Below are 22235 nucleotides of genomic sequence, written 5' to 3'. Positions count from 1 at the left end.
CTAGATGTACATAAAAATCTTGAAATACATCTAATGGATGTAGTTACAACTTACCTTTATGGTTCACTTGATGAAATTTACATGAAAATCCCAGAAGGACTAAAATTGCCTGAAACATGTAATAAATCTCGGGAGATGTACTCAATAAAACTGCAAAGATCATTATATGGTCTGAAACAATCAGGGCGCATGTGGTATAATCGCCTAAGTGAGTACTTAATAAATGAAGGCTATATTAATGATGTTATTTGTCCATGTGTTTTTATTAAGAAAACGGAATCAGAGTTTGTTATACTCGCCGTTTATGTTGATGACATAAATCTCATTGGAACCCCTGAAGAGGTCCAAAAGGCAATTGAATATCTAAAGAAAGAATTTGAAATGAAAGACCTTGGAAAGACAAAACTTTGTTTAGGTCTGCAAATTGAATATTTAGCAGACGGAGTTTTTGTCCATCAATCTGCCTACACTGAAAAAATCTTAAAAAGATTTTACATGGACAAAGCACATCCATTAAGTACTCCAATGGTTGTTCGATCACTTGAAGTGGAAAAAGATCAATTTTGACCTCCAGAAGAGGATGAAGAAATTCTTGGTCCTGAAGTACCATATCTCAGTGCTATTGGTGCACTTATGTATCTTGCTAACGCAACTAGACCTGATATAATATTTTCTGTTAATTTGCTAGCAAAGTATAGTTCATCCCCAACGCGAAGGCATTGGAACGGTATCAAACATATTTTACGATACCTGAAGGGTACTATTGATATGAGTTTGTTATATACTAACAAAGGTTGCATAGACCTTATTGGTTATGCAGATGCAGGTTATTTATCAGACCCACATAAAGCTCGATCTCAGACAGGCTATCTATTTACACACGGAGGAACTGCTATATCATGTCGATCTACAAAACAGTCCATTGTTGCTACTTTTTCAAATTATGCTGAAATAATAGCAATTCACGAAGCAAGTAGAGAATGTGTATGGTTGAGATCGATGATACAGTTCATCAAAGAAAGATATGGCCTGGAAAGTGATGTCAAAGTACCCACAATTATATTCGAAGACAATGTCGCGTGCATAGCTCAATTGAAAGGTGGCTTCATAAAAGGAGACAGAACGAAACATATTTCACCAAAATTATTCTTCACACATGATCTACAGAAGAATGGTGATATAGATGTACAACAAATTCGTTCAAGTGATAATCTTGCAGATTTATTCACAAAGGCATTACCAACATCAACTTTTGAGAAATTAAGATATAAGGTTGGAATCCGCCGTCTCCAAAATATCAAATGAAGTTTTCATGAGGGAGAGTAAAATACGCGCTGCACTTTTTTCCTTAACCAAGATTTTTGTCCCACTGGGTTTTCCTGACAGGGTTTTTAATGAGGCAGCACTCAAAGCGTATTACCAGAAGTTGTGTACTCTTTTTCCTTCACTAAGTTTTTTCTCACTGGATTTTTCCTAGTAAGGTTTTAACGAGGCACAATATTTGTGAATGTTTACAATAAATATGTATATTATTATTTCTTATAAAGTTTTTATAGAGGCACATTATACATAGACATCCAAGGGGGGTATTATGTATTGAATGTTGATTTTCAAGTGGACATGTTAGGTATTGAATGTGGATATCCCTATCCTAGTAACACCCACCCACTTGGACAATTGTACAAATTGGCTTCAAAATTTAAGTTTTGTGTGCCTATATAAGTTGCACTCATTTGTGCAACTTCGGTAAGAGAAAAACACATATATACGATACTTTTTTTCTTTCTCTCTATATTTTCTTACTCTATTTTTGTTATAAAATCTTGAAGTTAGTTAATTTATAACGAAGCTCAATTTTATCACATGTGAAACTTAAAAGGAACAATTTGTAATTGTACTAAAATCTCAAGGAAGTTATGAAATTATCTTATCCCAAAGGACCAACACAAAAAAGAACATGTAAAATATCTTTTACAAACCACAGCAAAACCCGACCATGGTGGCAGGACAGTGAGAGACCCAAACAAGATGTTTATCACTCATCTTCCAAAGATCCATTCCCACTTCTCCATTTTCTACTCAACACCCAAGATTATCATCACCTCTGCACTTTTATCCAAATCCAAAACAACCCCAGTTTCCCATTTTTCATCTGTCACAGCAGCCGCCAACACACTTCTCCAAACACCAGAGTTATTACAAACCAAGAATTTGGAAATTGAAGATGTTCAAGAAAAACCCCATGTAGAAATTTCTGTTGAAAAGCTATTTTTTCCACCTGATACTGATGTTTCTTCTGGTTCAAGGCCTTTGAGTAGTAGGATTTTAAAAGGGTCAAACATTGTGCTTAGTAAGTATGCTGGGAATGCTCAAGTGGAGCAAGCTGAGTTTGTGAAGAGTAGTGTGAATACTGAAGACTGTCCCTCTGATGGATTGCCTGAGTTTGCTCTTGTTGGGAGGTCTAATGTGGGCAAATCTTCTTTGCTCAACTCGCTTGTGAGGCGTAAAAAGCTTGCTCTTACTTCCAAGAAACCAGGTTTCCATATATTCTTTGTTGAAGTTTTTTGTGGAATAGCTGTAAATTTGATAAAAATGTGATTCTTGACTGTAGAAAAGATGTGATTTTTTAGGGCTCTTTGGTTTATTAGAGATTGCTGTTTGATCTTCACTTGATAGAGAAATCTATGATCCTTTCATTATTGATTACATGTTTGTGTGGACTGTGGCTTTCAGCATTATGTTAACTTCTCACAAGGTAAAGTTTGGGTGGATTACTTTAATAGCCAGGTTTTTGGTGAATCTAGAAGTTAATAAAGACAGCAGAAAGGATTGCATAACAGAAGAATGAGCAAATCAATTGTAGCTTTCAACAATCCAAGTAGTTAAATCATCTGAAAGGAGCTTTGTTTTAGGGGTTAATTCCCCTTTGAATTTTTCAGACATTCTAATGAGGAGCAAATTATTTTTTGTCTTTTGATGTAGTAAACCTCAACCCACCAGGGAAATTGGCACCCCTACCCAGTACCCAATAGTGGTCATTTCCCACATTGCTTCCTTGGTGATGTAAACTCCCAACCTGATGAATAAAAAGTTTTGTTACTTTATTTAAAGATAAAAGAAGGTAAGTTTTGTTATTTTGGATATTATAGTCCATTAGGTAGGTTATTCTTACATTTCTCTCTTGCCTTGCTAATCCTACTGATGGAGGACCCATAGTTTCATCATAAAACATTCAGGTACTTAGGACCAAGTAGATTTGTAGGGGGCTTTAGATTAACTAAGTGACAAAGGTGATGAAGTGGAGGGAAAGGGGATGCACAGGGATCCTTTGGTGAAAAATACTGGGATTTTTTTCCTTGTAGTAGGCTATAGACTGTAGTACAGAGAAAAAAGCTGTAATAATTGGCTTAGTTGCAGATGTGGAAGAGATGGAGGAACATAAGTACGGTTTATAGCTAGGACCTAGTTTATAGAGACAGAAGAATTAAGTGGGGCTGTGGGAGTGGAGAAAGGGAAAGCAATACTGGGTTTTCTGAAGTTGTTCTTTCAACATCTGCTTAACCTTGAAAACAAATGCTCTCGTATAAGAATAGTAGCTTGGAGACTTTGAACAAGCTAGTCAAAGACCTTACAAAGACTATATAAAGCAGCCTATGAGCAGGAAACCAAAACATAACCAGTTAATATCGCGCACCAAACTGCAATAATTTAATAAGACCTATGTGATTTAAGGGCTTAGGTTGTATGGTAGAATTACTGCAAATGTCACTCTCCTTAATTACTTAGGTTATATAACCATGCCTTCTCTACTTGGTATGGGAAGAAATACTCAATACAGTTGCAGCAATTTTATGCTCACTCTTTCATCCAATTTCCTTTGAAATGCTTCTGCCTCTTCGATTACCCTCAGCTGTCATTCCACTGTGAGAGCTGAGCAACTCTAATTGAGTTCCCTGGAATGACCACAGTCAAAACTTGATATTACTGGAGTGTCATCTCTTTGTTTTATTTATTTATGGGCCACCTCTAGTTTTATCCACTCCACTGAAATTGTATAGGTTTTACCTGTTTGAAAAAATTGTATAGGTTGTAAGCTTTTCTCCATAAGGTACGATGTGATAAATGACTTAGTTTTACTTCTCAGTAACTCAGTATCGTAGAAATTTTGAAGGTACATACCTCTGTTTTTTTTCTTTATAATTTTGATTCTTGTAAGTGCTGTCTTTGTTTAGATAGGAAAGCCAACTTTTCTGAGGAACTTGACCAGAAACTAAATTCTAACCAGATAGATCAACAGTACTTATCGGCACTAACTTATGAAGCTTCCAATATGTTTTACCTTTCAAGATTTTTTCTTTACAGATTTGATATAAGGAACCATAAAAGTAAACTGTTATTTTGTCTAATTGCAGGAAAGACACAATGCATCAACCATTTCCGGATAAACGATAGCTGGCATCTTGTGGATTTACCAGGTTACGGGTATGGAGTTCACTGCAGAATGTTCAAATAAAGTTCTGTATACTTTCTGCAGCATCTAAAAATCTATTGTAAAATGCATACCCAAGGGTGTGACCTAGTGGTCAATGGAGTGACTCCAAAACCATAAGGTTTCAGATTCAAATCCCATGTGTCCAATTTATCAACAAAAAAAAAAATTAAAAAAACCCATATGTCCAAGCCATGGTGGATATAATTACCCGGTACCTGTGTTGGTAGCAGGTACCCCGTAAAGTTAGTCGAGGTGCACACAAGCTGCCTGTGCACCACAATTGTCGACAAAAAAACCCACTGTAAAATGTGATACTCACATTCCGTCATTGGCGATGCACTTTCATGATTAGCTTATCTGATTGTTTTCCATAAGTTTTTGGTGAATTAGTCATTGTTACCTGTTGCAGTTTGAAATGTCAGAACTCCGTGCTCTGTTATTCGAGGTCTGTCAAACTAGGTTAACTAAATTATAGATGATTTTTTATTTCCTAAGGAGGAGAATTTTAATTACATAAAATAGAAGTTATTAAACTTGAAATCTAATTCCAGAAGTAAAGGATTAAAATTCGGAAAATAAAGTAAATTGATTCTTAGTAAATGTGAATCAGAACCTGGCATAGTGCAGTGTCTGTGGATATTGAGTCTTGGTAAAAGGATATGGTTACAGTGCTGGATTGAATACAATTACACATCATATTGTGATTGTCAGGAGTTGATGCAAGTTTTTAGCTGAGTTTACTAGATTGAGCAAGTTGTCCGAGAGATGGACTGAGATGTTCATAAAATGATTGAGCACCTACGGACATGTTCTTTAGAATGACTTTATGTAACAGTTGAGTGTTGTATTTCCTCTCTCCTGTAAATCCACTAAGAGCTAGGCCTTTCTTGCACATTTAGATTATTGTGCGCTGCTGCAAGACTCTTTATGTTGTTGTCTATCTTTATGGCTATCAACTTCTGTACAAACTCTGTCTCTCAATCACATTTTGCGAATTTCCCTCTCTTATCACTCTCAAACATACATTAGAATAATCTTGCTCCTTTTCATGCCTCAAGTTGACATCGTCAACGTGTATGTTTTTTGCGTGCCAGCATCATCTACGATTGTCATTGTTAACAGTACTTGCATGCTCAAGATTAAATGCTGAGTTTCTGTTATTTGGTGAAGGTATGCAGCTGCACCACATGAAGTACGAACAGATTGGGCTAAGTTCACCAAAGATTATTTCATTAACCGGCCAACCCTTGTCTCAGTCTTCCTCCTCATAGATGCTAGCATTCCTGTAAAAAAGATTGATCTTAACTATGCAAGTTGGCTGGGAGAGAATAAGGTGATTCATTCTAAGTCCATTCTGATTTTAATAAACACAAAGTTGTAAGATCACATCATGTGAATAGGAGGCCTCCTTTTGCTATCTACTCATCATTTCAAGTGCTGATTTCTCTCCCCTATTCTTTAAGTTGTTCCTTCTCCTGTATTTGCTAGCTGCGTGATTCTGTGAAGTGTTATTTTTATACTCCCTATTCCAAGATATTCCTTATTACACTTAATATTAGAGAAAAAGGGAGTACCCCCTCCGCCCCCACACTTACTACTTTGGATATCATTTTGCCCCCACCTAAGCAATCGATATTCGATATGCCTGACCAATTTGTTTTTTATAAAAATTATTGATGCTTTTCTGTTTATTTATGAAGACACTTTTCTAAGTTTTGTGGGTGCACTGTTTCAGATCCCAATGACAATAGTTTTCACCAAGTGTGATAAGCGGAAAAAGAAGAAGAATGGAGGAAAAAGGCCTGAAGAGAACTTGCAGGATTTTCTTGAGTTGATACAGAAGTTCTTCCAAACCGCACCACCTTGGATTATGACCAGTAGTGTCACCAACCAAGGCCGAGATGAGATACTGTTGCACATGTCTCAGCTGCGAAACTATTGGCTCAAGCATTGAGTTGGCATCATATACTTTATGCTGTGACTGAATTTGGTCCAACATCTTTTATTAACCCGTGTTGGTGAGTGTTTATGGAAGAATCCAAAGTGATGGTTAAGCACAAGGATGTGCCTGCAAATTGGCATCATGAAGAATCGGGTGCCTTGGAAGCCTGAGTTGTTGGAACAAAAGAGCCTTGTGGTGACTGCCTTAAGCAATTCTTGTTATTGTTATACTTTCTTAGAACTAGTTATCCTTCTTTACATTTACCTAGTCAGAGCGTCTGTCACTAGATTGAATAGGAGCAGAGAATGTCCAGGCAACAGGTTGTCTCGTGTATATACACATAGCTCTCTCTTTGATCTATGTAATTGTAACGTATGATTTGCTGAAGAAATGGATTGATAGAAATGCATTGTCAACATAAGAAATATTTCAACAATTGCTGTTTAATTTGCACATCACCAAACATGACAGAATTTTCAAAGCAAGCAAAAGTAAACTCATAACCATAAACATGATACAGAACAGCATATGGATGATTCTGACTAAATCCAAGCTGGATTCTTCAATGAGGCGACAACAGCCTTCACTTGCAAGTATTGATTCAGACTGTATACTCCCTTTTCTCTTCCCTGCCCACTCATCTTATAGCCACCAAAAGGAATTGCAGCATCAAAGATATCAAAGCAGTTAATCCATATGGTTCCAACTCTCAATCCTCGCATCAATGTGTTTGCTGCGTCTATGTTCTTCGTAAAAACTCCAGCAGCTAGACCATATTTGGTGGCATTAGCTCTTCGTATCACTTCATCAAGATCCCTGTAATGAGGAAATTAAAATGATGAAAATTGTTCGACTCTTTAGGGGAAATGATATACTGTACCATTAGATTGTCTCATACTTACTTATATTTCAAGATTGACTGCACTGGACCAAAGATCTCATCCGTTGCAATCAGCATATCGTCCTGAATTTAACAATGTATACACAATGATAGTAAATGAAGTTCTTGATGCTGGTAATCAGTTATCTTTTAAGAAAGTGAAGCAGTATCTCTACCTCAACGTTGGAGAAAACCGTGGGTTTAATATAGTAGCCCTGTGTACCGAGTGTATCACCTCCAGTTTCAAGTGTAGCTCCACTTTCAATTCCAGATCTAATATACTTCAGCACCTTTTCAAATTGTTCTGAATCAATCTGGTGTGTCATGAAACTGATTTGATTAGTATGCAAAGGAGAAACAATTTCTACAGAGAGAAAAATGTAATCCCTCCAAATTTTTGCAAACAATATTGAGACACAATGATACAAATAACATAAACTTATTAATACCTGAGGACCTTGTTCATTGCCTGATTTAAATGGATCACCAACTGTGCGTTTCAATGCACGTGCCTTGGCTTTTTCAACAAATTCATCATAAATACTCTCGTGAACAAATGTCCGAGATCCAGCACAACAACATTGTCCCTTCACATTAGAGTTGATGGATGTTATGTCATTTATGAACCTAACAAATTGCATCCTATGCAGAAGTACTGAGAGCTAGAGGAAATACCTGATTAAAGAACAAAGCAAAGTGAGCTAGCTCAACAGCTTGATCAACATCAGCATCCTCACAAACAATGAAAGGGGATTTCCCTCCAAGTTCCAAAGTGACAGGTTTAAGATTGCTGCTAGCAGCCAATGACATTATAGTTTTTGCTGTATCTGTTGATCCAGTAAAAGCAAGCTGCAGTATAAAACAAAAGCAAATCAATATACAAGTGCACGCAGATATGGCCATACTTGACGTGGTAGGAACTAATTTCGGAGATCTTTACCTTGTCTACATCCATATGACTACAAAGAGCAGCACCAGCTGTAGGACCATAACCAGAAATGACATTCAAAACACCTTCAGGTAGGCCAGCCTGTTCCAGAGAAGAAAAATTGGTTAGTTGGTGATCAAACCAAACTCCCATATAAGAAGAAAGTTTGGTGCTACTATTACTACACCTCCTGCAATAGTTTCGATACATAGAGAGCAGATAAGGGGGTCTGCTCCGCTGTCTTTAACACAATAGTATTGCCACAAGCTAAAGCAGGTCCAATCTTCCAAGCAAACATTAGAAGAGGAAAGTTCCATGGGATAATCTGACCAACAACCCCAATTGGCTCATGGAAAGTCTGAACATGATATGGTCCATCAGCAGGAACAGTCAAACCATGAATTTTATCTGCCCAACCTGCGGGCAGAACAAATTAACCTTAGAGCCTGATATTTGCTAATAGTTTATTTCTAAATGTATACATATAATAAGATCATGACACTCGTTTTGCTAGCTTACCAGCATAATAACGCAGTACACGTACAATCATTGGTATTTCAATGGTAGCAACTTGTTGATATAGCTTCCCACTGTCCCAAGTCTCAAGTGTTGCAATTCCATCGTTATGTTTTTCAATCAAATCAGCAATGCGCAACAATATCTTTGATCTTTCCTGAATTAAGAAGAATTAGTTAGGTGTAAACATTAATATTTATCGAAGCATATTGTAACAGACTGAGAGAAGAAGTGAATACATACATAAGCACTCATTTTAGGCCACGGTCCTTCATCAAAAGCGTTACGAGCAGCAATTACTGCTCGATTAATATCTTCTACATCACCCTCAGCAACATGTGCAATCACCTCTCCTGTTCTGGGGTCAAGCGTTGGAAATGTTTTACCTATATATATATATATATATATGTTGCACAAAACTCAGTCGTACATTACATTGTCAAAATTATATAGAAATAAATATTGGGATAACAACAATTAACCTGATGTAGAATCAACAAATTGTCCATTGATAAAAAGTTTAGTATACTCTACACTGACACTAGGTTTGATAGGGTCCTGAGCAATAGAAGCTGCTGTGGTGTATCGAAGAGCTGCTGTTGTGGCCACACGTGAGTTTCTTCCTGAACAAAACAAAATAATTCACTCAAAATGTTAACAACGGTTGTTACAATTAGAGCTGTCAATATGGGCCGACCCAATTCAGAAGCGTCATTGAACATTCCATGCATACTGGTAATCACCAAACAGACAAAAAAACAAACAAACTTTCATACATATATAATACCTTGGAATAGGAGAGCAAAAGAGGAGGATAACGAGCGAGAAAGACAAGATGTTATCATTCGAACTGCCATGACTAGCTAATGACAGTCCCCAACTATAACTAGTAACTACGAAGAAATTTCATTGTTATACTCATGATGTGTTTCTTTATATAAGCGTCATACAAGGCAGTTGGTCACAATAGCCAACAAACAAATTGAATCAATTGAGACATCTATTTTGAGCCGAGGTCTATCAAAAATAATTTTTATATCGTCAAAGTAAGGGTAAGATTTGTGTACAATACTCTATTTTTTTCAACTGTCACTTGTAAGACTATATTGAATATGTTGTTGTTAATAACATATATATACTAGTGTGAGTGGTTGAACTAATGCTAGATTAATACTCTTTTCGTCCCAATTTATTTGATATATTTGACTTGACACAAAATTTAAAAAGTAAAAAAAATTAAAAAAATTAAAATTTGTGGTCTAAAATAACAATTTGCGTTGTTATAAATCATTTCATTAAAAGTAAAGAAAGAACTTTTAAGTTAAATTATTTTAAATTATAAAAAAACGACGTTCACTTTGAAACAGATTAAAAAAAAAATATATCACATAAATTAATAGAGAAAAAGTAATAAATCAAGGATGTGAGACTTTTAAATAAAGTTTTATCAGTAAAGTAGTTAAGTAATTTGTAGTCTCTCCTTTAACTTGTAATTCCTTAAAATTAGATTATCATTAGACTAATCGATACTATCAATAATCTTCCTAGGAAATCAGCGAAGATATGCTTTTTTTTTCCTTTTTATTATTTTTTCATATCTCCTTCGTTTCAAAAAAAAATGTCCTTCTTTTCTTTTTAATTTGTTCCAAAGAGAATGATCCCTTTTTTTGTTAAAATTTTAATCCACGTTACCATAAGATTAAAGGATATTTTGATACATGTGACATAACTTTAATTTACGACCACAATATAAAAAAATCTTTTTTTTTTAAATTTCGAGACAAATCAAACTAGGCCTTTTTTTTTAAAACGAATGGTGTATTATTTTTTCATATCAGATTACAGATCTTTGTCAACGTATCACCACAGATGATGAAGCTGTTGAAGGCTCTGCTGGTGACAATATCTCTGTGCAACGTTATCAACCATGTGAAATTAGATCTAAGGATTAAAATAATACTTTCTCTTTTCATTTTACATGATACTATTTGAGTTGACATAATATTTTTTTAAAAAAACTTTTAGAATTTATAATCTAAAATAATTCTTAAATATTTATTTAATTATAAATTATTTCATTAACAATAAATGAAAAACTCCTTTTAGAACATACTAAAAAAAAAAGAGCCCCATGAAATAAGGGGAAGAATATAAGATAGCTATGAAATTTGTAAGCAGCTAATTCTTTTTTTTTTAGTTCATACAAGAAACTCTATTTTGACACAAAATTTAATCTCTGTTTATTCTTTTGGTATACATGTATATCGCTGGCTATAATATAATGCAGTGACAGCTATGGTGCCGGGATGTGTTTTTGGTATTATAAATTTGGAATTATATAAAGTCATCCTTAACTTTAGCGAAAGAAACATGAGTCAAGTTTATAATCAAATGACCCGCTTTCGATTTTAAATAGAAAAAATTATGTTCATGCTCCATAAAAGCAAAATAATTATAATTAAATATTTTTTTATAATTCATACCCTCCAAGACATGAGATTCGCGAGCAAGATACTGTCGCAGTATCAGTATATCGACATGGTATTATTAAGGCTGCTTCAGTCCTTAATGATACCACCACAGTATATTTATATATTGTCATGGTATCATTGATGTTTACTTCAATCATTCAGCTATATCTCCATGAAAATCATCATATACTAGCATGGTATCATTATGGATCGTTTCATACAAATGTTGAATGATACCATCATAGTATATATATATATATATACTGTGATGGTATCATAAAGGTTTTCCTAGGTCATTCGATATTACATGAATGATACTATCACAGTATACTCGTATATTATAATGTTATTGATAATCCTTAATGAAAAACTTTTAAAATCCTCATTGATACCATAACAATATATTGATACCTTATCGGTATCATATAGGATTGAACTCTTTTTTTCAGAAATAAAAATAAAACAATTAAGAAAAAATTATTAAAATCACAATCTTATTTATTAAACTAATTAGTAAATATATTCTTTGTGATACTCCGTCGGTATGTTGATACCATATCGGTATCATATAGAACTGAATTTAATCATATGTGATACTCCATCGGTATATGATACCCTATATATATCATGTAGTCAGCACGACGTTAGCGCACGAATTTAAAAATAATTAAAGAAGGTACAGAGGTAATTAGTTTGGCCGAAGGGGTATAAAAGGAATTATTTAGGGAAGGGATATGAAGTGGTAAATAATTTATTTAAAAGGTCTATTTTGTGTAGTTTTCCCTTTTAAATACCCGAGTTTTTAAAAATGAGAGGCTAGGATCATATTCTTAGTACTCCTACAAAAAATATTTTTTTAGTCTATTCATTAATGTATCTTTCCATTAAATAATATTTTAAAATCTAAGATAAATTCTTTTTAACTGTAAAAGTCTGAATCGTTTTGTTAATAATCCTTCAAGAATTTTTTTACTGTTTCGACATGTATATGCTTTTTTTCTCTTCATCAACATGTATATGTTTATAATTTTTGTTTATGTTTACCTTTAGAATAATTCAAAAATATTAAACTGAAATATAAATAAAATTGAAGGACGATTGATAAATGTAAATACTTTAGATTTAATATTATTTTCTGAATAAATAACAAAAAAAATTGAACTCTCATATTTTCTTTTTACACGTGGCCTACATTAACGATATCATTAAGAAGTAATAGATAAAATAATAAATAATATAATACCTTGGAAGAGGAAGAAAGAGGAGGTTTAATCATTCGAACTGCGATGACCAACTAATGCTATAACTAGAAGAAAGTAAAAGGACAGCTCGGTGCACTAAAGCTTCCCGCTATGCGCAGGATTCGGAAAAGGGCCCGACCACAAAGGTCTATTATACGCAGCCTTATCTTGCATTTCTGCCAGAGGCTATTTTCAAGACTTGAACCCGTAACCTCTTGGTCACATGACAGCAACTTTACTAAAAGAAAGTACATCAACATATTCATCTTCTGTTTCCTTATATAAGCCTCATAGAATGTAGTTGGTCACAAGTTATAAATTAACAAACAGATTATTAATGTAATGCTTTACTTATGTTTTTATAAATATTGTGTATTTATTTTTCTTGAATTTAATTAGAATTTATTAAAAACAGTCTTTTTATTTATTAAAATAAAAAAGATAAAATCTGCATGCAATACTTTATTCTTTCAAATTTCATTTGTGAATTATATCAAATATATTGTTATTGTTACTGAAATTGAATTTTAGAAAGTCCTAATAACTTGTGAATCATTTGAACCTAGTAACCACGCACCAATTATTGATTAAAAATATATCATTTTTTAATATATATTTTTATCTTATAGAAATATCTTTTTCTCTCTCTCACTTTTTGACTTTCTTTTCTCCTTTTTTCCCTCCACTTATTTCTCCTTCAGCCAGTCCCCTCCCCCCATATTATGCTTCTTCTTCTCCAACTAACCTCCCTTCTAATGTGGTGAACCGGATGAAGTTACTTTTTCTCTTTAATCATAGATTTCGAGTTCAAATTTTGGATATGTAATTTTTTTTTTATAGAAAGTGTTTTTTTTTTAATAAAGCCTTATATGGTACGAATTTAAAATAGTCAAACTCTAATGTGGATATTGAAATTAAAATAAAAAATAAAAAAATAACCTCCCTCCCCTCCCAAAGGCCTAAGACTTGACCAAATTCCATCAATGAAACAATTGTGTGTGAATCTTCTTTACTGAAGTTCCATCAGGTTTTTGTCATCGAAAAATGCCTTTTATGTAATAGTAACTAGTAACATATACTAGTGTTCTATCTTCTCGTTGTAATTATTTCTTATGTCTTCATAAATATCGTGTTTTTATTTTTTTTGAATTGAAAATCTATTAAAAGTACTCTCTGAGAATAAGATTCTTCTCAAATTCTAGTTATGATACTATACTAGATATGTTATTATTGTTAATAACACATTATGTATCGTACAATTTGACTTGACACAAAAAAAATTAAAAAAATTACTTTTTAATTATAAAATATGACGTTTTTTTAGACAGATTAATTAAAAAATAAAGTTTATTAAATAAATTGAGATGAAGTAATAAAACAACTATACCTGACTTTTAAATAAAAAATTATCACTTAAGTAGTTTGTTGTGAGTTGTAATTCCTTAAAATTAGATTATTATTATTATTAGACTAACAATAATTTTCCTAGGAAGTCGGTGAAGATATGTTTGTTTTTCTTTTTCTTTTTATATTTAAATATCAGAGTTCACGAGAGTTGATGAAGCTATTAAAAGCCTTTGACATTCTTATACTCGTTCAAAATTGAATTAGAAATTGATAATTTGAATTTAAAAAGAATTATTAATTTGTCAGTAATGGATTTTTAGTTTAGCGATATTGATAACGGTTTTGATTTTTTTTATATCGAATTATTGGTTTTTTATGATTTGAGGGTTTTTTTTAATGGGTTAATTGATAATTCGATAGTAAATTTAATAAATTATATTTATATCATTTGGTATATAACATTCTTGCCTAGGATTTTGTTTCATATTTATATTTTTGACTATTTCAAACTCTCAATTATTTTAAAAGGTGTCAATATTTGCTTTTGAGCAAAATGCAATATGTTAATTCATGTGCACGGTTCATTTCATTTAGTTTGTCACCTTGTTTCTAAGTAATTATCAATGATCTTTTTTTTATATCAAATCTTACCAGTAAATCGATAATCAAATCGATAACGATCAATAACCGATAAACCGATACATAATGATTTCACAATGATTTAACATATCTACAAATCGATAACCAATAAATCGAATCAATATACTTTAAAATCGAATCGAACTGACACATACACAACCCTAGACATCCCTATGCAATCATATAATAACCCATGTCAAATTAGATCAAACAATAAAAAAAGATGGAAAAGGATTTAAAAATTTTCTAAACTATGTGAAATTGAATAAAAATATTCTTAATTAATAGTTTGGTCTAAAATGCCTTTGCCGTCTGTAGTTTGGTACAAAAATACCCTAATTGTTACTTAATTGGTCAAACATGTCCCTTTTCCAAATAAATATATTTTTTCTTTTCCTTTTTAACACATTTTTTATTAATGATGAATTTTTAAATTTGAGAATGCTTATCTTACTTCAATTTGAAAAGAACTTAAGCAATTTTTTAAATTTAATTTTAAAAAAATGATTATCATTATCGAAATAAAAATTAATGATGAGGTTACTATAATCTTATATATATGACCTATATTATCAATTAAAAAGGTATATGGAGTTATTGCATTTTAATTGTAAAAAGGAGATTAAGTAGAAAAAAAAAGATTATTTTCTACTTATTTATTAGTTAAAGTAATATTAAAAGAAAAGAAACAATAATTGAGTTCTTTAATAGTAGTAATATTTTTATTAGGAATATAATATGTTTAGTAAGAAAAATTACTAATATATTTATTACACAAAAAAAGCATTTTCACCCATTAAATAATGATAAGGACATTTTTGGATTAAATTATTAGCAGTAAGGACATTTTTGCTCAACTTTAACTAATTTAAGGATATTTTTAAGGAAAAATTACCTAAATTCACAATTTATTCTACAACATTCTCTAAAATTTTCTATCATTTGAAAAAATTATAAAAATCTCAACTCTCTCATATTCTTGGATACATTACTTTTCTCGATGTATCAATTTATGTGATGTATCGAGAATTCGGATACATCACTGTACGCAATGTATTGGTCGGATGCATCACTTTATGTGATGTATCAGTCGGATACATCACTTGACGCGATATATCGATCGAATACTTGTCTCTAAGTTCTTCTAACCACATTTAAAAAAAAGCGAAATTGGTTTTTAACTCTATGACTAATGTAGTATTAAATTGTTGGTAGCTAACATAGTTTTTTAATAATTTGTCGCTAGTGTATCTTAAATAGAATTAGCAACAAATTTGGCTATTTAATTACCAAATTTGTACGTGGCTAATTCTTTTTAGTATAATTTATTGAACCAAGGCTGTTTCAAAAACAATTACTCAATAATAAACCTAGCAGATTTTAAACTATAAGTAGTTATACCACGTTTAAAAGTATATCATTAGACTTTAAATGATTAGGCTAAGAGGAGTGGAAAATGAATACTATATCAAACACAGAAAGCAATCCATTGGACAAATATCTTAAACAACAATAACTCCAATCTAACAGACGAGAGGTAATATTCCAGAAATCAATATTCAGAACTTCGATTCATTAGCGAAAAAGGAAGGCAAAATCAAAATGAAACAATGTCAAATTGCCTCTTTAGAAACTTAAGAGGCCGCGGCAGTGCCCTTCTTCCTTGGAGCTGCCTCAGTTCCTGAAGTGCCCACAAAACAATGAAGCCAGTTATTAATCAAACATTTAACAGAGCATCAAATATTTGCACATTCAACCTTTACTTTGTTAGAGTCGAGAGTAGTCTCTAGACAGACATGTTCATTTAGTGTGAAAAATAATGGATAAGAAAGAAAAGATTAGAAGAGAAATATACCAAGCCGAGGGAACCCAGATAAAGAGGAAACAAAATCTGGCCAAAAAAGAAACCCTCAAATTGGAAAAGGAGATAAAATGTATGCCCCCAGAACAAAGCCATCAAGAAATCGATTCTCAGATCTCTGTCCTTGTAGCCGAAAGAAGAGGCAATAAGGGGAAAGATTTATTTTACTGTATACGGTATACATGTCCTAGAAATAGCAGTCTTCCCTCAATGAGACCTAGAAGATGATAGCGACCTCTAGAAAAAGAACACATGAAAACATAGATTGTAAGGGTAAAACCGCAAGAAATCATCCTGCACCAAACCTTAAGGCCTCCACAGCCTTCAAAACTCAGGCATAATGGGCCTGCCCTCTACCCTTCTCAACTTAAATACCAGGCTTCATTCATATGGCGGAGCGCTTAAACCTGTGATCTAACTCACAAGTCCCGCAATCTTAGCCAATTGAACTTAAGCCCTAAGGGCTAGCTAGATTGTCTATTAGACAAACAAGTTAATAGAATCTGCTAAATCGAGGGTTAGAAGCACAAGGTTGTAAATTGAAGGTCCAAAAAAAATATGCTCTATTTTACAAAAGTTAATAATAAAACATACCTTCTCTGAAGTTCGTCTTAAACCTGCGGGGTACATTGCGGAGGTACCTCATCCGACCAGTTCCAGTAGTCTTTCTTCTAAGTGCCTTGACGCTCCAGTTATCTACAGCCATATACAACAATCAGCAAATGTTATTCCCCCTTATAGGTCGCAAAAACCACCCAGAACTTGGATTGCTTTTCAAAACTAAACAATTGTAGCAACTGTTTCTCAAAAACCAATAGGATCTCCGAGTTGGCTTCATAAATCAGCCATAACCCTAATTTCAGTTGTTTGTAATCAGCCCATCTATTTCTTTTTGATAAGAAGAAAAGATTGTGTTTGAAACAGATACTTGAAAACCAATCTTCATGAAGCACCAAATGGTGTGTCACACCCCTTTATTTCATCTATACTATCATATTTTAAAACCATTTTTTTGCTTGACAGCTAATTAACCTTATGGACAGACAGGTCCAATCTCTTTTTCCCTCAACCCTGGTTGATCCATATGGCTAGAAAGTACTTAGAAATAAAGTTCAGTAGCAAACAGATTTAATCAAGTTTCTTGTAATAAATGTTACTCTCAAAGGTAGATAACCAAATCCAAACACTATTTTCCAAACCAACCCAAACACACAATGGCTATACACAAACCAAAATTAAGACCTTGCAAAACCAAATAAGAGTAAGCTTTACTCAAAACTAAAGGCAAATACTAAAGTGTAGAAGAACACAATAGCTAAAAAGTACCATACAATTTATTAGTTGAAGCTCCAGATCAATTATGAAGACTGAACAGAAAATTTCACTAAGACATCAATAACTAAGCTATCACCTTCTAGTACCCAGCAGCCCAATACCACTAGGATGATAAACACAATCCATCAGTATCTAATCACATACCTAATCAGTAGAGGGAAAATTCTACACAAACTAATATCACGAAGCTGCAGTGCTGCACACTGAAACCAAACCCCTTAAGGTGGCTTGGGCAATAATTCTTAGTTATCCTGGAGCCACAGGTAATACACTCACTTCATTGTCATTACACCTACCAACTCCAACAAAGATTTGAACCAAAATAATTACAGTACCATCTCTTTGCAACTTATATTTTGTCATCAGATGACCAGATATTATAAAGCCAAAAAGAAACCAAACACTACGAACTTTAGGACCCATTTGGTTCCCATTGTTTTACCCAATTTGCCTGGTTCCCTTGATTGCACAAGAATTTCAACTTTCACGCTTATAGCAAATTGCTAGCTTAGTAAAAGTTATTATGACATATAATATTTTAATAATTACTTCTTCAACAACTGGAAACTAAGAGGATGATCCAAAGCAAACAGACCCTAAGTTTGATGAGTTTCAACACTAACCTCTTATCACCTGACAACAAATACATCAATTTTCAACATTCAATTGAAAAAATATCATACAAAAAAGTTCCCTAATCCAAATCCCTCCTTAATCATGCTAGATCCAAAAAGTAAACTCAAATACCATGCACTTCAGAACCCGTTTCCACTATTCACCTTATTTACCCAGTTTCTTTTATCAAAATCACAGTTAGATAATAGTACAAAAAATTCAACTTTTTGACCTAATAGCAATTACTAGCTCAGTTAAACTGACTCTCTCAATCAGATATCTTATATAATTACTTATGTAAACAACTCTTTTTCTAAGCCAACTCAAACAGGCTCATACTTTAATGAGATTCAAAACTATCCTCAAATCAACTAAAAATTTACACCAATTTCTAACATTGAAACATCTAAAATTCACAAAAGAGTGCTTCAAAAATGAAGAAATACATACATTTTCTGAGACGAGCAGCAGGGTAAGCACAAGCTGAACAACGACTCTTCTGGATATGGAAGCTACGACGACCACATCTAACACACAGTGTGTGTGTCTTGTTCCTCCTCTTACCGAAACTGCCTGTTCCTTTTCCCTAATACATTAAACAACAACAATTAAACATAATCAAAATTGAATAATAGAGTTAACCATTTATGAGTTTTGTAGATTCATCAGTTACCATTTGTGCAGCTTTTCCTTAAGCTTCGACGATGTCTTGGCTACAAAATTATACGAAAAGGAAGTAGGGTTTTTAGGGTTTTCAGTGTTTTTATTTGGTTTTTCTGCTTTGCGATTTGGGCCTAGAAATGAAGTCCATTTGTTCCTTTGTTCGGGCCTGCAATTGTTTTTGTTAGTTTGGTAGGATGACAAGGGCACTATTTAAAAGAAAAAATTACTTGAATGAACATTTTTTAATAAATAATTACTGATTTTAGTAATATTTTTTATTTATTATCATTTATAGCAATACATAACAATACTATGATAAATCTGATATGTATTAAAAGTGAATTATGCATGTAATATAAATGTATTATAAGTGTTTTAAAATTTATTATGCTTGTTTGATAAGAAATTGACAAAATGTATTATAAGGGTATTAAAATGTATAAAACTTGTATTATATGTGCTTTATAAACTATTTCGCTAATATGTATTAAAATTGTATTATAAATATCCAGTGAAAAAAATATTATTGTTATAAATGGTAAATATTTTCTTAATATAGTATATCTATGTAAATTTCCATATTTAAAACATATCCAATTTTTAGAAGTCATTTAAATTTAGGGGGAAAAGGATAACTACACACCTAGAGTATACATGAATCAAGTTGACTTGGATTTTTCAATTATCAAATCAAATAATTTATGTCGGATTTTTAAATCTATAAATCAAATCAAAGTAATAAGAATTGGGTTTTTCAACCTCGGGTTTTCAGACTTTTTCCAATAAAAGATGTGTTTGGTATGAAGGAAAATGTTTTCTTAGAAAACAAGTTGATTTCTAACTTATTTTCTCATTTTGGTTGGTGAATAATAAATATTTTTCAAAAAATATTTTCTATTGTTTGGTTAGTGAATGAAAATAATATCTTTTATTTTTGGCTAAAGAGTAAAAAATATTTTTTAGAAAAATAGTTTCTGATATAAAAATCAACCCTAATAATTGACTCGGAATCCAACCCCGACACCTGATATGGGACCCAACTCAACTTTCAATCCATGATTCGACTTTCAAATTTAGACTGGATCTCTACTTTCGAACCGAAATTCGACCACACCCGACTCCATACCTAACTTTGAAATAATTTGATTTTTTAAAATAATAATTTTTCAATTTTTTTGGGAGTGGAGGCTGGCAGGGGGAGGGGGGTTGGGGCCTGGCAAGGGAGTCGGGGTTAGAGGTAGGGTGAAAAAGTAAAATTTTCAAACATTAAAATATTTTTCAAAAATAAATAATTAACTTTTTTTGTATGGGGGGGAGGGGTAAAAAATGACAATTTTAAAATTTGAAATATTTTCAAAAATAAATTTTTTAATTTTTTTTTGTGAGGGGGGGGGGGGAGGGACTGGTGTGGTGGGGGTTGGAGGTCGGGGTAGGGTTGGGTAAAATAATGTAACTTTCAAAAATCTGAAATATTTTTCAAAAATAATTTTTTAAATTTTTTTGTGGGGCTGGGGAAGAGGAAGGGGGTCGGTGAGGGTAGGGGTGGGGGCTGGTACGAGGAGGGGAAAGGGGTGCGGTAAAAAGATAAAAATTTTAAATTTTGAAATATTTTTCAAAAGAAATAAAGTTTTTAATTTTTTTTGGGAGGAGGGGATATGGTGGTCGGGGTAGGGATGGATTAAATAAAATGAAATTTTTTAAAATGTAAAATATTTTTCAAAAATAAACTTTTAATTTTTCTTAAAAAAGAAATTTTAAAATTTTCTTTTTTGCGGGGAGGTGGGTCGTAGTAGGGTGAGATAAGAAGAAAATATTGTAATTTGAAGTTGGAGGAGAGTTTTGGAAAATGTTTCCTTAGTTTTTAGAAAGAAGTCATTTTTCTTAAATTTGAGGAAAATAAGTTGATTTGAAAAACATTTTCTAAAATATTTAAGCCAATCAAACATGAGAAAATTGGAAAATATTTTTTGAAAAGTCTTCCTACAAACATATATTTAATTTGTGTTTCAAATACTTCATTATTCCTATCAAAATACAATTATCTAAGGTGTTTCTTAAAAAAATAACACAAAATACGAGATGAGTGATGACACTAAATTTAAAACCCTAGCCGCCACCTAACTTTTTTCTCTCTTTGAGGTCTTTCAAAAACTCAGGCTATCACTGGCCGAATCAACCGGGGGACGACCTCCTCTGATAACGCAGAATAATACTTTGATCACACAACCTACTATACTACATTCCGAAATGTCAAAGAACAACAATCAAAATCAAACCTATGCCAATCTTTTCAAACCCACAAGCTCAGTTGGAGATAGTGTCAAAATACCACCAAAGCAAATTTCATACATCAATGGGGAACCATTTATTGCTTGGAAATCCAATGAGATTCAGCAGATGATAGAGAAGGAGAAACTATAATATGCAGTAATTGGTAAGTTTTCATATGACAACATTGATATTAAAGAAACTAAGGAAGGTAGTTCCAATATAATGTGGAATTAAAGGAGTACCAATTGTAGGACTACTTGATGAAAGACATATTCTGATCCGACTAAATTTTCTGGAAGACTATGTTAAAATGATGTCGACCCCTATATATTACCTAAAGGTGCATGATAGATATTGCCAAATGAGATCTTTTATATGGAATCCATGGTTCAACCCAAAGAAGGAGACATCAAAGGTTGTAGCCTGGATAAGCTTCTCAGAACTACCACCAACTTTTTTTGTTAAAGAGACAGTCTTCTCCATAGCAACTGCAGTTGGAAAACCACTAACGGTAGATCTGGCTACAGCAAATAAGACAAGACCAAGCTGCGCAAAAATCAAAGTTGAGGTCGACTTATTAGCAACATTACCAAAAAGGATTAACATTGCGGAAAAGGACGAATCAGGAATACTTAAATCAAAATGGGTAAGGATAAATTATGACTACCTACCAAAATATTGCAAACACTGTAGACTTCAAGGGCATGAGGAGAAGGAATGTAGAAGTCTTAACCCTGAATTGGCAAAACAGTTTAAAGAAGATTTCCGAAAAGAAAATGCACAAGAAATTGATACAAAAACACAAAATAAAGAAGGCATTCATGAAAGAAGGGGAGGATACTTTACTGGTAAACAATAATGGATGCAAAGAAGGAGCAAATACAAAAAGGATAAATCAGGGATTATAATTGGGGAAATGAATCCAATTAAGGAGGTAACCATGACAAATACCAATCCATTTGCAGCATTAGAAGAGATCCCAGAAAAACAAGATAATATGAATAAAGAACAAGTACCACAAGAAAATACTAGAA

The 22235-nt window shown here is 32.8% G+C and overlaps 4 protein-coding genes across 4 annotated transcripts; 2 read left to right on the top strand and 2 right to left on the bottom strand.

Annotated features, from left to right (window-relative positions):
- Window positions 1–1943: 1943 nt before the first annotated feature.
- LOC129889421 (GTP-binding protein At2g22870) lies at window positions 1944–6870 on the top strand. The gene is made up of 4 exons (XM_055964710.1): window positions 1944–2536; window positions 4413–4482; window positions 5663–5825; window positions 6228–6870. The coding sequence occupies exons 1-4, from the start codon at window positions 2029–2031 to the stop codon at window positions 6444–6446; spliced, it is 960 nt and encodes a 319-aa protein (XP_055820685.1). The 5' UTR covers window positions 1944–2028; the 3' UTR covers window positions 6447–6870.
- Window positions 6871–6969: 99 nt separating this feature from the next.
- LOC129889422 (benzaldehyde dehydrogenase, mitochondrial-like) lies at window positions 6970–9639 on the bottom strand. Its single transcript, XM_055964711.1, has 11 exons — window positions 9546–9639; window positions 9241–9381; window positions 9002–9144; window positions 8762–8915; window positions 8430–8659; window positions 8255–8344; window positions 7990–8163; window positions 7764–7901; window positions 7491–7628; window positions 7337–7398; window positions 6970–7250 (listed from the first exon to the last, which is right to left on the bottom strand). The coding sequence occupies exons 1-11, from the start codon at window positions 9613–9615 to the stop codon at window positions 6977–6979; spliced, it is 1614 nt and encodes a 537-aa protein (XP_055820686.1). The 5' UTR covers window positions 9616–9639; the 3' UTR covers window positions 6970–6976.
- A 6285-nt stretch (window positions 9640–15924) lies between these two features.
- LOC129889420 (60S ribosomal protein L37) lies at window positions 15925–19054 on the bottom strand. Its single transcript, XM_055964709.1, has 4 exons — window positions 18941–19054; window positions 18718–18853; window positions 16912–17013; window positions 15925–16137 (listed from the first exon to the last, which is right to left on the bottom strand). Exons 1-4 carry the CDS (start codon window positions 18941–18943, stop codon window positions 16091–16093), a joined length of 288 nt encoding a protein of 95 aa, XP_055820684.1. The 5' UTR covers window positions 18944–19054; the 3' UTR covers window positions 15925–16090.
- A 2508-nt stretch (window positions 19055–21562) lies between these two features.
- On the top strand, window positions 21563–22060 carry LOC129890681 (uncharacterized). The gene has a single exon (XM_055966182.1). The coding sequence runs from the start codon at window positions 21563–21565 to the stop codon at window positions 22058–22060; it is 498 nt and encodes a 165-aa protein (XP_055822157.1).
- The last annotated feature ends 175 nt before the right edge of the window (window positions 22061–22235 follow it).

This window comes from Solanum dulcamara, chromosome 5 (assembly GCF_947179165.1).
Source record: "Solanum dulcamara chromosome 5, daSolDulc1.2, whole genome shotgun sequence".
NCBI lineage: Eukaryota > Viridiplantae > Streptophyta > Magnoliopsida > Solanales > Solanaceae > Solanum > Solanum dulcamara.
The sequence above is the reverse complement of the archived record's forward strand: the minus strand, read 5'-3'. Positions and strand labels throughout refer to the sequence as shown.

What these genes read in the sequence shown, in the direction of transcription:
- LOC129890681 (XM_055966182.1), top strand. Translation starts at nt 21,563, where the DNA reads ATGAGATCTTTTATATGGAATCCATGGTTCAACCCAAAGAAGGAGACA.
- LOC129889421 (XM_055964710.1), top strand. Translation starts at nt 2,029, where the DNA reads ATGTTTATCACTCATCTTCCAAAGATCCATTCCCACTTCTCCATTTTC. An exon ending in TCTTACTTCCAAGAAACCAG is followed by an intron (nt 2,537 to 4,412) that starts GTTTCCATATAT and finishes GTCTAATTGCAG; the next exon opens with GAAAGACACAATGCATCAAC. An exon ending in GTGGATTTACCAGGTTACGG is followed by an intron (nt 4,483 to 5,662) that starts GTATGGAGTTCA and finishes TATTTGGTGAAG; the next exon opens with GTATGCAGCTGCACCACATG.
- LOC129889422 (XM_055964711.1), bottom strand. Translation starts at nt 9,615, where the DNA reads ATGGCAGTTCGAATGATAACATCTTGTCTTTCTCGCTCGTTATCCTCC. An exon ending in TGTACTGCGTTATTATGCTG is followed by an intron (nt 8,660 to 8,761) that starts GTAAGCTAGCAA and finishes TTCTGCCCGCAG; the next exon opens with GTTGGGCAGATAAAATTCAT. An exon ending in GTCATATGGATGTAGACAAG is followed by an intron (nt 8,164 to 8,254) that starts GTAAAGATCTCC and finishes TTTATACTGCAG; the next exon opens with CTTGCTTTTACTGGATCAAC.
- LOC129889420 (XM_055964709.1), bottom strand. An exon ending in TGCTGCTCGTCTCAGAAAAT is followed by an intron (nt 17,014 to 18,717) that starts GTATGTATTTCT and finishes ATATGGCTGTAG; the next exon opens with ATAACTGGAGCGTCAAGGCA. An exon ending in TAAGACGAACTTCAGAGAAG is followed by an intron (nt 16,138 to 16,911) that starts GTATGTTTTATT and finishes TGGGCACTTCAG; the next exon opens with GAACTGAGGCAGCTCCAAGG.